This window comes from Parasteatoda tepidariorum, chromosome 4, assembly GCF_043381705.1.
Source record: "Parasteatoda tepidariorum isolate YZ-2023 chromosome 4, CAS_Ptep_4.0, whole genome shotgun sequence".
Taxonomy (NCBI): domain Eukaryota; kingdom Metazoa; phylum Arthropoda; class Arachnida; order Araneae; family Theridiidae; genus Parasteatoda; species Parasteatoda tepidariorum.
In genome coordinates, this window is record NC_092207.1 from 71,241,400 (window position 1) to 71,255,474 (window position 14,075).

The window sequence follows — 14,075 nt, forward strand, 5'->3', positions numbered from 1 at the left end:
CAAAAAAAAAAAAAAAAAATCATCTTTTGATTTTTACAATTTCTATGACATGTTCCAGATTTGTTACGTCTTAAGCACTAAAATGCATAATTTTATTCAGAGCCAATAAGATAAAAGGTTCAAGATAAATTTTTGAATTTAAAGCAAAACTCTACATCTTATTGATATTACCTATTCTAATTTCGTAAATGTTTAATATTTTCATTACAACATTGGTAATTGATTCTTTTTAAATCTGATTCCATTTACATACGACACTATTGCATTTTTTTTCATCAAATTTTTCTCCAATTTTCACACATTTAGCTTTAGCTTATAAGACGAAAGGCTGTATGCATAGAACAAGCTAAATATATCCTTAGGTTTATTTAGGATAATATATTTCAGAAAAATAATTTCATGTTTTGTATGCTATGCTGTACTTAAGTTATTTCGATTATGTCAGCAAAATAGAACAATTAAAATTTTATTTGAAATTGGTTTATATCTTATAAGATATTTTGCAGTCATTTCTCATTTAAGACATTAAGGCATTTAATACATTTCTTAAGATTAGTATTATTACTTTTTAGATTTGATTTTTATCATATGTTTGGAATTCACAATTCACAAGTCATTTCAGAAAATATGAAACAAAAAGAAATATTTTATACTACTAAAAAAATATTCATTTTTTAATTAAATTTACGAAATTGGACTGATGGGATAAGATGCACTTTGAAGAACTGAGAAATTGTTAAAAAGTTTAAACTGATCTTAAGCAAAAATTTTAAAACTTAGTTAAAAGAGGGTTAACACACACTGTAGTGTATTCATAATTGCAATTGATGTCTTCAATATCAATACCTTTTACGAGCATTAAGAGCTCGCTATTGAAACAATTATAAGACAAACATTTAATAAAAATATAAATGTGATTTTAATGTGATATAATAAAAAGGTATGAAAATTTACCAGAAATGGGTACGCGTAGTCTAACACTATCTGCATTGCGTATTCTGTATAAAGCTAAAGCTACAACATGTTGACACCAGAATATGTCTCTTGTGTCACACGTACACGTTACAGATGTTATTTTACACCTAGAATCAAAAAATAACATTTTAAAAAGGCACATAAGATTATGGTCAAAAAAATTTGTAAAAACTTACTCATTACAAATCACAAGCTTCAAGAAAAATAAAAAAATCCAAGAAACTTAAGTTATCAATTTTATAATATTTTTCATCCAAATACAGCTAATGAATATAAGTCATAAAATTTTTATATTTTTCTCAAAAAAAAAAAAAAAAATTCAGTTTAAAGATAAAATTTTGACATTAAAAAATATTCCAGAAGGAAACCGAGGAATAAAATTACTAATTAGAGGGAAGGAAAATTTCTATTTAATAATTTTTAATACAATTATACTGATTGTTAATTAGCCTTGAATAATGTGTGTTAATCAATCCTATATTTACACACACACAGATATATATATATATATATATACACCTGGCAGCAAAAACTTTCTGGTACGGCAACTAGCTCTACAGATTATTTTTTGTCTTAGCTTTATTTTTATTTTTAACAACCAAATGAGGTAAATTTACTCAGACACTTTTTTCAAAAAACAGCTCTAAATTGGTTACTATTAAAAATTAAAAGGCTGAATTGAGAGAACAATGCATAGAATGAACAGTTAAGAATTTTTTGAGTGTATATATATATATATANTTTAACAAGAGGCTGTAATTATTGGTAATCTGAATTGACACTGAGGAAGCATTCTTGACAAAATGATGCCTAAATTAAGTTCATAATGTAAGTCATGAAAAATAAAATTATTTATTGTATAAATATTATAGTAATGTAAATCACACAAATAAATATTTAAAAATGAATCAATTTTTTTTCATAATAATAAAATAAATATATTTTAATACATTTATTGATATTTTTAAAAAACAATATTAAAATATAAAAATTTTATTTTTATATATAAATGAACAGAAAGACAATGACAGAAAGATGCAAAAAATTTTCAAGATTTGCAGACAAAATATTTACTTTTGTTTTCTTATTTACAAAAAAATTATATAAGGCATTCTAATGCTCTGTATTCTAATGTTTAATATAATAATTACAAAATATATTCCAAGAATTTTTAACTGAAAAAAATAACAATTAATTCATATATTATATGAAGTTCTAACATAATACATGTTTTAAATAATTACCTGTCAAACGTAATGGACACTCTACATCTTTTGTCCGATTCCGGAAAATTAGGATGTGAGCTATTACTAGAAGACTTAGGCGCAGCGACAATGCCACTTAAATGGAAACCTATAAAAAATAACATTCAAATAAGTTGTGAGAATAGAATTCAAAAGAAAAAAACAAGTTACTATCTATAAAATACATTTGCTATAAACTATAACAATTATTAATTATATTTAATAGAAGTATATCAACTAAAAAGAGGCATATATTTAAAAAATTTTAAGTTGCAAAAATTTAAAAAGAAATTTTTTAAAGAATTATAAATTTAAAAAAGAAAAAAAAAATTCTTGATTTATATTATCGTTTGCTCATAAAGATAGAGTGAAACATTTATTAACCTAAACGTGCATTCTTATATATATTAATAAAACAAATAACAAAACGGCTTGATTGCGCTTATAGACCTTAAATTACGGTCTAACATTGTTATAGTGAAGCTATAGCACTAACATTTGACCTCGAAGTATTAACTTGTTGTTTATTATGAATTATACTGTTAATATACCTAAATCATATCCATCCTCGTTTTTAATTGGAGGGGGGGAAAACATTAATCTACAACATTTGTATTTTATTTTAAAATCAAGCTTTTTTCTTCGTTCTAAAAAGCAAAAATAAGTACAGGATACAGGTTAAAAATTTAAAGGGTACAGAGATACAATTTAGAACAGAGAAACTTTTGCAAGCTTACTAATGACTAACAGAGATTGTCAAATTTACAAATTTCACTAAACTTATAGGATCCACGACTTTAGACCCCCCCCCCCAAATGAGGAATATCTTTAACGCTGTTTTTTGAAGCTCTGTCGCCAAGGAAAATAAAAAAGTCATAATTTAAGTGCCTTACACCACAAGTTTTAATATACAAAATCTTATAAATAAAATTCTTTTGTCTTTTTAAAAATCGTAATGCAGCATTGGTGTAAGTTTTTGAATATTAAAAAATTAGACTACAAAAGCTTTTCATTTTCTCAAAACTGTGGCTTTTCTCCATACTGACGTTTTGAGCCATTTTGAAAATAAGCGTCGACAACACTGGCTTTACATAGGCTAAACTTGACCTAACAGTCATAAGTAACAGTTGCTAACTCACAGCAACTATAAAAATAGCATATTATTCGTAAAAAAACATCCTTTCAAATTACGACGAGAGCCTTCGAAAAACAGCCTTTAAAGAAGAGCGTCGATTCTTTAATTATGTTCAAAATAATATTCTTACAGATATTGTCTTTACAAATATATTCAAAATAGTATTAAAACACACAAAAAATTCGTTTGTTTGAATGGATAAAAGCCTGGAGTAATTAAGAACTCGTAAATGTAATATAGATTATTGACGGTGACACGCTATCATAAACAGTGAGCAAATGGCGCGGAAATCATTAGTTGTTAACCCATAAGAACTCATTAAGAGTGAGCTACCATAGATTTCGATTATGTATTAAATAAGTCTCATAATAATTTCTAACCCACAAAGAAAAATACCCACAGGTTGCCCTCCAACCTCCAAGAGGCGTGGGAAAAGCAGCCCGAACTTGCCCTGCCTGAAGAAAACACTGGGCGACCTTGCGCTGCTACATTCTAGCCCGTAAGTATTTTCTTATTAAAAAGAGCCTAGGTAAGTTTTTTTTTATATATACACCCTCTCCCCTTTAAATTTCTTTCTTACTTCTTCTTCTAAAGAATGTATCAAACTAGTTTTCTTTTCAAACTTTTGAAGGCGGTATGCTCTCCCTTCTTATTAGGACGTTTAAAAACTTACATTATCCTCCAGCTCAATTCAACAGTCAAAACTTACGAACGTTAGCGTGAAATAATAATAAAAAATGCTGGTTGGTTGTCGATGCTACGTCAAGTGAACTTTTCCGTTTGTTTTTTTAAAAAAAAGCGTTATAAATGAAGATAAATACTACATAATAATACATACATATATTGAAGTGATTCAAAATAATTGCTTTTGATTTAATAATATGTCGTGGCATGAATACAGTGTCATATCATAAAAAAGCGAAAGGTACGCTACGAGATAATATAACGTGGAACAGACTGAGAAATCCTGAAGACTGCCTTTACTGCTGATGAAGAAGAAGATATTAGTTTAAAAAATTATTGAAGCTTGGATATTTTACTACTTGACAATAATGGCATTAATTTGATCAACTTTAACGCATAAATAGCCTTGTTAGATTATTTAGCGGAGGAGATTTTATGAATTAAAACAAGCTAACAAGGAAACGCTTCTAAACTTACTCATAAGAATGAAGTTGACCTTTTACAGGGGTTGGTAACTACAAAATATTTACAATGGAAAAAATAATTGTTAATACAACGAGAAATGCCAAATACAAACCTACTCGGCTAAAAAAAAAAACCTTTGATTCGATTAATTTGTCACCTGTGTCTTTTCAAAATCCTTCGCACGATTCAATATGACTGTTTAAGAGCATGTAAGTTTAAAAACGCAGAGCGCAAAGAATTATTGACATTTAAAGATTAAAATAATGCAGTTTTCAAGAACTTAGCACAAACTTTAAGGCATTTAATAATACCTACTTAAAAGTTCAAATGGAAATTACCGACAGACAGCAACATATTACATTGAAAATATTTCTTTAGAGCTATTTTTAAATGCAAACGATCACAATTATAAGTTTAGGAAATTCGTATTGATAAGCAATCTACAAAGTTTACAGGATTTGGCTGCCAGATATTGTTCCTGGTTTGGATCAACAAGTTTCTGAGCTAATGTTTTCTATTATGAGCACATCGCAGAATCATTCAAGATTCAATCAAAACCAGGGCCTGATTATCCATAGGATTGGACTTAGGGTTCATAATTTCTAAAGGGGCCTTAAAAATTAGTAAAAAGTCATCAAAATTATTACTCTTTTTTACTATTTTATTAATTACTATTTTACAAAAGGATATTTGTACCTTGTGAACGAAAAGTGATTAAGGGTTATATTTATATTAAAGATAAATAAGAGACAGCGTGAGAACGGTAAGATTATGAGCATTAAAAAAAAAGAGACTTAAGAAATAATTTTCTATCTATAAAAATAAAAGAGACTTAAGAAATAATTTTCTATCTTACTTATTTTTTACGGACTTACCAGATACTTAAATCCGACGCATTAAATAAAAAACATTTTACAACAAATAAAAATGGTTATTGCTCTTTAGTAAAGAAATTTTATTTAAACTCTTACAGTTCGATGGAATTTATTAATTTTAAAATGATAACTAAATCAAATATGTTTACAAAAAATACGGCAAATTTTTTGTCAAACAATTAAATAATTCGGCTTTGTATTAGCAAATATTTTAAAATATAACAGAAAATAAGCTTGAAATAATCAAATCAGAAGAGTTCATTTAATTGGTTAAGTGTAATGTAAAGTTTATTTTAAAAATATATATATATTAAACAGTAGAAGGAATGAAGAGGAGAGAGAAAATTCTAAACATACAGCTATAATCTTTCTAGTCCAATTTTCAAAAATAAACTGATGGTGAATTTAAAATAAATGATGATACTTAATTCGACAGTATCTTTCGATAGATGTAAAAATATAAGGCAGTCACCCAAGTTGAAAATGAGATATAAAGCGTGTGGTTCATTTAGTTTTTTTTGAAAAAAAATTATACCAATACAGTTTGGCAATCAGTAGTTTTTAAAAGGTTGTTAACTAGTATACATTTACCTGTTTTTAAAATTTTGATAAATATCTTTGTTTTTGTGCATATTACGTTAAAGGAATCATCCAAATCGGTTTTTATCAGTTTGAACTGTAATAAAATTAACTTCAAAAAAATCTAAAAACTCATAAATATCTAGGTTTAAATTACTCATTCAAAACCACTTATAGCAGATTTTTATTGCTTTAAAGTTTTTAGGAAAATTTCATAGTTCTTAAAATTATCAAGATCTATTTTTCCTAATCCCTTTACTTTTCAACATTTTTTAAAAAAGATTTTGTGCTTCTGAATAATAATCATAACATCAAATATTTGTTAACAGCAAAAAAGCATCAAGAAAACGAAAATCTAAAATTAAAAACAAAATTCGGGAAGAGGCCTCTTAAGAAACAACTGATTCTTTACTAACTTTTTGTTAAGAAAAAAAATACTAAATGAAGGAAGTTAGATGAAATAACGTTTGTTAGAGAATAATAATCTCATTTTATAATTGATTTAAAGTTGCAGCGCGCTAATGACCATAAAGGTTAAGTTTGTAACTCTTTAAACTGACGTCCTCAATAATGGTAACAATAAAATTGGCGCAAAATGTCAATAAAAAAAAGAGAGTTTTGTTAAAATTAAAAGCGTTTATGATTTAAATTTATAATATTTGATAATTTAATTCCATAATGCATTGATCATGTAAAAATATACGAAAATTGAGAACTATTCATTGATCTAAAGTTGTTCTTTGTAGGCTCCTTTGTCAAAGGAAATAGTGTTTAATAAATTTCTTTCTGTCCAGCGACCTCTAAGCTCATTGTGAAAACCACGCAAATTGTGAAATATTAAAAAAAGTGACAGTTTTGTGAGAGAGAAAAATTGTGATCTCATTTAATATTTAATAAGTTCATTTAACACCATATTTTAGGACTCGTAAAAAAATATTCAAAAACTGAGAACTATTCTTTGATATGACTGAATTACATCTCAGAGGAAAACTCCCGCCAAATTGGCGATTTATTTATTTATTAATTTTTTTTTTTTTTTTTTTTTTTTTTTTTTTTTTTTTGTATATACTTGATCATTTTAAACAATCCATTCAGCAAGATATATATATAGTTCAATTTTAAATTAAAGCTTTTCTTCGAGTATAGGACACTCAAATTGAGGATTTTTTTCTGATTTTTATTTTCTTTGGCAAAAGAGCGTCTAAGACTCCGTAAAATTATCGTTATAAGTATGCGAAATTTTTTCTCCCTTTTTTTCTTATGAACGTCAATGTTTTTCGAACATTTTTTTTAGTTTTATTCACCAGATTTTTGTATTTCAATTTTTATTGTCTACCACACAAAAACGATTTTTTGCCCCATATTAATTATATTGCAGTAATTTACATCGTTTGTCATTGCAACAGATAATATACTGAGTCATTTTTTTAATAACCAATTTTAAATTTATAAATTATTTTAGTAACCGTATTGATCAGAAAATAATAATATAGTAAGATAANTAAAACTCCGTAAAACTATCGTATAAGTATGCGAAATATTTTCTCCCTCTTTTTCTTTTGAACGTCAATGCCTTTCTAACATTTTTTTAATTTTATTTACCAGATTTTTGTATTTCAATTTTTATTGTCTACCACACAAAAACGATTTTCCCCCATATTAATTATATAGCAGTAATTTACACCATTTGTAATTTACACCATTTTTTAAATAATTAATTTTAAATTTATAAATTATTTTAGTAACCGTATTGATCAGAAAATAATAATATAATACGATAAACATTAAAATATTAAAGTGCATACTTACGTGCAAAAATAAAAATTTAATAAATAAAAATACATAACATAAAAAAAGAAAATTTAGGAAATTTGTGTGCCAAATATTATTACAAAAGCTTTAGGCGTAGTAGCAGTATTGATTAGAGAAACCCAGGGTTGCCAGGACGCAGGGAAATGTTCTCCATAGTTAATGAGTAAGACTTATTGCAAGAGGCCGCCAGCCCGTAGAGATGATGATGATGAAGGAACGGAAATCCCGATAGCAAAAATAAAAAAAAAGAGCGCCCCTACCACTTTTGCACAATATCTGATCTCATTGAATAGGAGAACCAGCCCGAAAAAGGTCCTAATCACGGGCAAGTTTAGTTATCGCCATTTTATTGAAGTCTCATATAATTAAATTACGTAAGCGCGTTGGAATGATTTTAATTTAAAATTGTCTTCTTTCCGTTTCATAAATATGCTAAATTTAGCTTTAAATTTTTAAATATAGTTATAGAGAAGTAAAATAAATTCTGGTTTATTTTTATTTATTAATCAGGGATTTAGAAGAAATTTGGGTCCGTTAACGGACCCTTCACAAAATATTTTTTCATAAAAACGGACCCTTCACAAAATGATTTTTCTTTTAATCGGACCCTTCACAAATTTGTTTATCGTCATTATTGTTTTGCTAATTGAATGGGCAGAAAACAAGAAAGATGGATGTAAACGAATTAAGTTTTGTCTTCTGCAGACGATTCTTCCACTATTCGTCCGAAATGAATATTCTACGTTCAGCAATATAGGTTAAATACCAAATATTTATTTTTTAATGTTTATTTTTTAAAATTTAATTTTTATTATAATTTTACAGTGCTGAGTGCTACATAATCTTATTTTGCAATAACCGGACCCTATTTGCACAATTTCACAAAAACCGGACCTTTCACAAAATATCTGGACAGACCCCTGTTAATATTTAATTCCAGTAACTGAGCGAACAAACTTTACCTATTTCGCACGTTTAATGAAAATAGCAGCAAGTTTTGCATTTGAGCAGTTCAAAAGTAAAATTTTACATTTAAAAATAATTCTAATTTATTTTACTTTTAAAATATTTTAAATAGTATATATTTAACTTAATAAATAATAGTTAAAATATTTAACTAATGATATTTAGAAAATGTTTTATTTATAAAATCATTTAATCAAAAGAATTCGTATTACTTCAAGTTTTAGCTTACATTTTCCTCTTTTATAGCGCTTCTATAACCCTCTCAGAAAAATCGGTTTAATACTAAACCATAATCCGGTGCAAATTCGAGGCAAACTTAAACTGAATCATAGTTACATTCAAGTTGATCCATTACAATCGTATATTCAAGTTTAAGAATTAAAGAGTTCAACTGAGCCGCGGCGGCTCAGGTGATAAAGTATTTGCCTCCAAATGAGGTGAATCACGTTCGAATCCCAGCGGTGGCTGGTTGATACAAATTTAGCTCGCACCATGCTGACGTAAAAACATCCTCGGTGATAGACGGATCACGGGTTAGAATCCCCTTGACGTAGGGCTAACTGTGGAAGGCTTTTGTGGGTTTCCTCTCTATGTGACGCAAATGCGGATTAGTTGCATCAAGTCCTCCACGAAGGCTAGTTTGTTCCAATATTCAAAATTAAAAAGTTGCGGAGTTAAACATTGATAGTCGTAAACAGAAAATTGGGGCAGCTGTTAAAATAAAATAAAATGAAAAGGCATCTTTTATGTAGAAGTTAACAATCCAATAACAATATAATTGACATAAAAATTAAATTTTATATCAAAATTAAGAAGTTTATGAATTAATTGATTTTTTGTTTTTCAACTATTCTAATGTTTAATCATAGTCTATTTTCTATTCTAGCAAATTATTCCGATGTAAAAATCATGAGCTTATTTGCCTGATAGGATAAAAGAAACCACAGGCGCAACTAAAATTAACAGCTCATAACTTACATAAAGTTAATATACAAAACATCACAACCTCAGCAACTCATTTTAATCATATTTATGAGAGTGATCCTCCGTTTCCCACGTCTCCGCAGGATGTGATAGTAAATATTCTCAAGAGCTTCATGATTGATCCTATCGACTGTTTTCAAAGGCGTAACAACTTCCGTGCCCCAGGCTCAGCTCTAATTGGCGGTCATTGGGAACATGTTTGCAGGACAATGGTCTCCTATTAGTATATTACAGATAAAGAAAAGGAGGAAAAGAGCATCTTCCTTTTTTTTTCCCTTATCAAAATGTTTTATAAGTGCTAAAATTTTGAATGCATTTTAGAGATATGTCTTACAAGCACAACCATGTTGAACGTTAAAAAAAACTCCCAATGACAGAAGAACTCGTTGGCGAGGGAGACAAACAAAATATCAAGGATACAGCTAAAAATACCATGTAACTGATAGATATCGTGGCCTTAAGTCGATAAAATATCGAGGAACAGACACTAGAGTAGGAAAAATATTATGAAACAGAATCACTTTGTCCCATGAATAAATAATCATGGTACAAAATCTCACAGAGTTTTGTTACGGACACACAGTATAAATAGAATTTTTGCAAAAATTGTATTTACTGCAGCAAAAATGTTATGCAAATTTCGGAAAAAAAAAAAAAAAAACGTGATGACCATATTAAATTGTATTGTCTAAGTTATAACTGAACCGTAATTAAGCTGTGAATTTCCGAATATGTTGTGAGAATATGCATGTCCAACATGCTTTTAGCATATTAATCAACAAACTTTTTTTTTTCTTAAATAATAAGTACATATATATCGTTCATCTAGTTCATATGTCTATTTCTACGTCCTTTCCTTCACTTTTTTGATCGCAATACTTTTTATTCTCAACACTATGCGCGAAGATTCCGAGTAACAATAAATAAAAAACCTTCCCACCACATTAAAATTAATGTTTCATTAGATTACTTCCTTAATAATAATAAATAATTACTCAAGGAAAATGTTTTTTTCGTATAAACTATTCTTGAATTTAGTAAAATATTAAATTAGTATTAAGAGCATAATATGTGAAAGAAACAGGAGTGTTACATGAACAAAACAGGATTCAAAACAGATATACATCTTACATTATGCTCAAATGCTTTATCTATAATTCCAGATGATTTGGGGGATAAAAGAACTTTTAAAGTGACAAGTTGAAGTGATAGATGTGAGAATACGTTAAACAGGTCTTTACATTTTGAAATTGTGACATTAATAAAATATAAACTAGTATTTAAGTTAAAACTTCAAGAAATATTTGAGCATTTGTAAAAATGTTACAATAATACTTAAGATATCCGACTAGTTTCAAAAAAAAATTTTTTAAATATATATTAATAAAAAATTTAAAAAAAACTAGTTTATTTGTATGAGAAAAAATTTAAAAAGCAGCAAAAAAATATTATTTTTGAATGGCCATTTTTAGGTAAAAAATAAGGCATTTTTTGCATATACACTAAACACATTAAAAAAATTTCTATCTCCTTAAATAAAAAAAATCCCAAGAGGATTATATTTAAAAGGCCTTACTTACAACTATGTTTTGAACTATTATCTTAAAGTGTAGTAATGTAGGGATCAGTGTAGTTAAAAAAGAAAATTTGTATAAATTTCCGCACTTGTGTTTCCAAAAAAACTTATATAACAAATTTAATTCTATTTATTTCTCATAGTCTGTAGTTCAAAACTTGTGTGCTATAAGCATTAAAACTCATGAAAAATTGTACACAATTATTTTAAAAGCAATATGAGATATCGTGGTTAAGGAGGTGTAAAATACGAAAAAATCTGATTTTGAGATAAACGCTCAGAGCTTTTTTTTTCTCCTTAAAATGAATAAGACTAAAATTAATTAAAAGTAAATAGGTGGACGTTTCTTTTAAGCATTAAAAATTATATTGGCAACCGCCACCTAAACTGTTAGTAAACTTAATCCAATATGTACTAAGAGAAAGAGACTTAACTAAGATTAATATTTTTAAACACAATTGTTATTCATAAAAACATAAGAATAACAAATAGAATATAAGTTAATATTGAAGAAAAACACTTAGTAAATTTTAAGACAGAAAAAATTTAAATTTTATCATTAAAAAAACTTAATTTACTTTTATAAAATTCTTAAAATTTCATTTATAATTCTTCGTTTTAAATGCTTTGCTATTTATCAATTCAGCCAGCTACTTCTGAAATTCGATATTGTTTTTCCTAACCACTGAAACTCACCCACCCTCCGGCGAATGCACCGTCTAAATGGAATAGACCGAATCTTGCATCCGGCGTCACTTGTCAGCTGAGGAGATCGTAACATGACGTAATCGAGTAGTTTTCTGCCTCCGTTACGTCACCAGAAGCACACGCCCCCAACCACTCTGTTTCCCCTGAAGCACGTGCTTCAGAAGGATCACGTGACCACTCCCAACAGGAGAATAGAAATGAAGGTTTATACAGCTATAATTGGCAGCTTATCGCTTCCTATTCAGCTTGGCGAAACGACTGCCTTATTTGGCGTGATGGCGAGGTAGCAAGATAGATATGAAATCTAGTAACCCCGATAGGACTGTCGGGCTTTTGCAACCCATCCGGCGACTGTAGGAAGGTGTTTCCCCAGTGAGTGAGTGGTAAAGGAAATTGGAAGTGTTATTTTTGGCCCGATTTCCCTCTCGTTCGACGCCAAGACGGAGGTCAACACATGTGGGTGAAGGTTATTTAATTCTCAAGGACTATTATTATGAAATGTTTATAATCGGTGATTAGATAATATTTGTCTTGTTTACATTTAGTGTTTAATAACTATTAAGAGATTTATAACAATATTTAAACATTGAATTCTAGTTTGTACACTAATTTCCTAATGTTTTCTCCGCAAATAATGTTTATTATATCAACGATTTATTACAGGGGTTTTTACATACACTTACTGTTAGTTGTACAAGTATTACAAATAGTTTATTAGTTAATAATTTTCAGTTAATACTATATTAAATAATTAAAGTAGAATGATAAAGACAAAATATACTTTATAAAAGTAATTCATGAAACTGCTTTTTTAAATTATATTCAAAAAAAGAATTGAAAAAATTTAAAAGATTTCTTCTTGAAGATATACATTAAGATATAACAAACTAAAGGATAGAAGTAAAAAGAAATTGCTTAGGGCGGATCACTTTTTCAATTAGCGCTAAAATAAAACAGGAAATCTGCGCAGCCTCAGTCCGCGTTAAAACAGTTTATAAATTATAGGGACTTAAAACGTTGAAACTTAAGCAGTATAAAAAGAGATAGGTGCATGGCCTAATCATTAAACAATTGTCACCAGCTATCATAGAATTCACGTATAAAACATGCAAATAACACTTGTTTAATAATTCCTCTGAGAATACGTAAAAATTAAATTTTCAACAAACCGACGAATGAATTACGAAAATTTGAACTGTTTAAATGCTCCCCAAACAATTTTAATAATACGAAAACACTGTTTTATTGAAAAAATATCAAGATATATTTATTGAAACAAATTAATGAAATAATGACTAGAATTGGATATTCAAATGCTTCCCAAACAATTTTAATTAGAAAACCCTATTTTATTGTAAAAATAATAGAGTATATTGGAATGAAATTTTTAACACACCCGGTATAAGCAATGAATAGATTAAAATAGTCGTTTTTGTTTTCTAATAGAAATTTTTAAATAGAAAGTTAGACGAAATAATTCGAAATTTCAGCTCAAGACTTACGAAAACAAAAACTGAGATTTGAACAATTTTTGTATCGTATAGTAAAAAAGCAAAATTAACTTGATATTGAATAGTAATGTGGGAAGTTTCCTTGAAACAAATAAAAAACTAAATTTCTATTAACAGAAAATCAGAAATATTTATTGTAATTCTGTTTAACTTGATTCAGATTGAGCAATGTCACAAATTCCAAATTTATAATAAGTTAAAATAAGGGATGTGAAAAACGGGCGCGAGAATATGAGAAATAACTCTAAAAAAAATGACAGCGATGATACATCTTATTTTCTGCCACTTTCAAAATTTCCATTCAGTCTTACAATTTTAAATAATGAGATAAAACGTACCGCGTCTCCATTGCTCACGTTTTCACCTAAGGTATTACGAGTATTTTACCACCATAATTAATGTACTTTTTTTTTTGCAGCTGCATTTTCTTTGAGCAACAATAGTGGAAAAGATGTGAAGTGATAGTCCCAGTACAGCAACTGTCAACACTTATGTTTAAGAGGGAATAAATGATGATTACCGGTATAAGTTAAAAAAAGGTTTAAAATGATTTACAGTATT

General features: G+C 28.0%; 1 protein-coding gene across 2 annotated transcripts in view; it reads right to left on the reverse strand.

The window, feature by feature from the left end:
- Nucleotides 1–14,075, reverse strand: part of LOC107453035 (zinc finger SWIM domain-containing protein 5) — a 102,092-nt gene that overhangs the window by 28,256 nt on the left and 59,761 nt on the right. For both annotated transcript variants that reach the window (XM_043044991.2, XM_043044990.2), the window contains exons 2-3: nt 2,220–2,328; nt 955–1,082 (exon numbers count right to left, since the gene is read on the reverse strand). In XM_043044991.2, the coding sequence (XP_042900925.2) occupies nt 955–1,082; nt 2,220–2,328 (237 nt within the window). The remainder of the gene's footprint in view (nt 1–954; nt 1,083–2,219; nt 2,329–14,075) is intronic.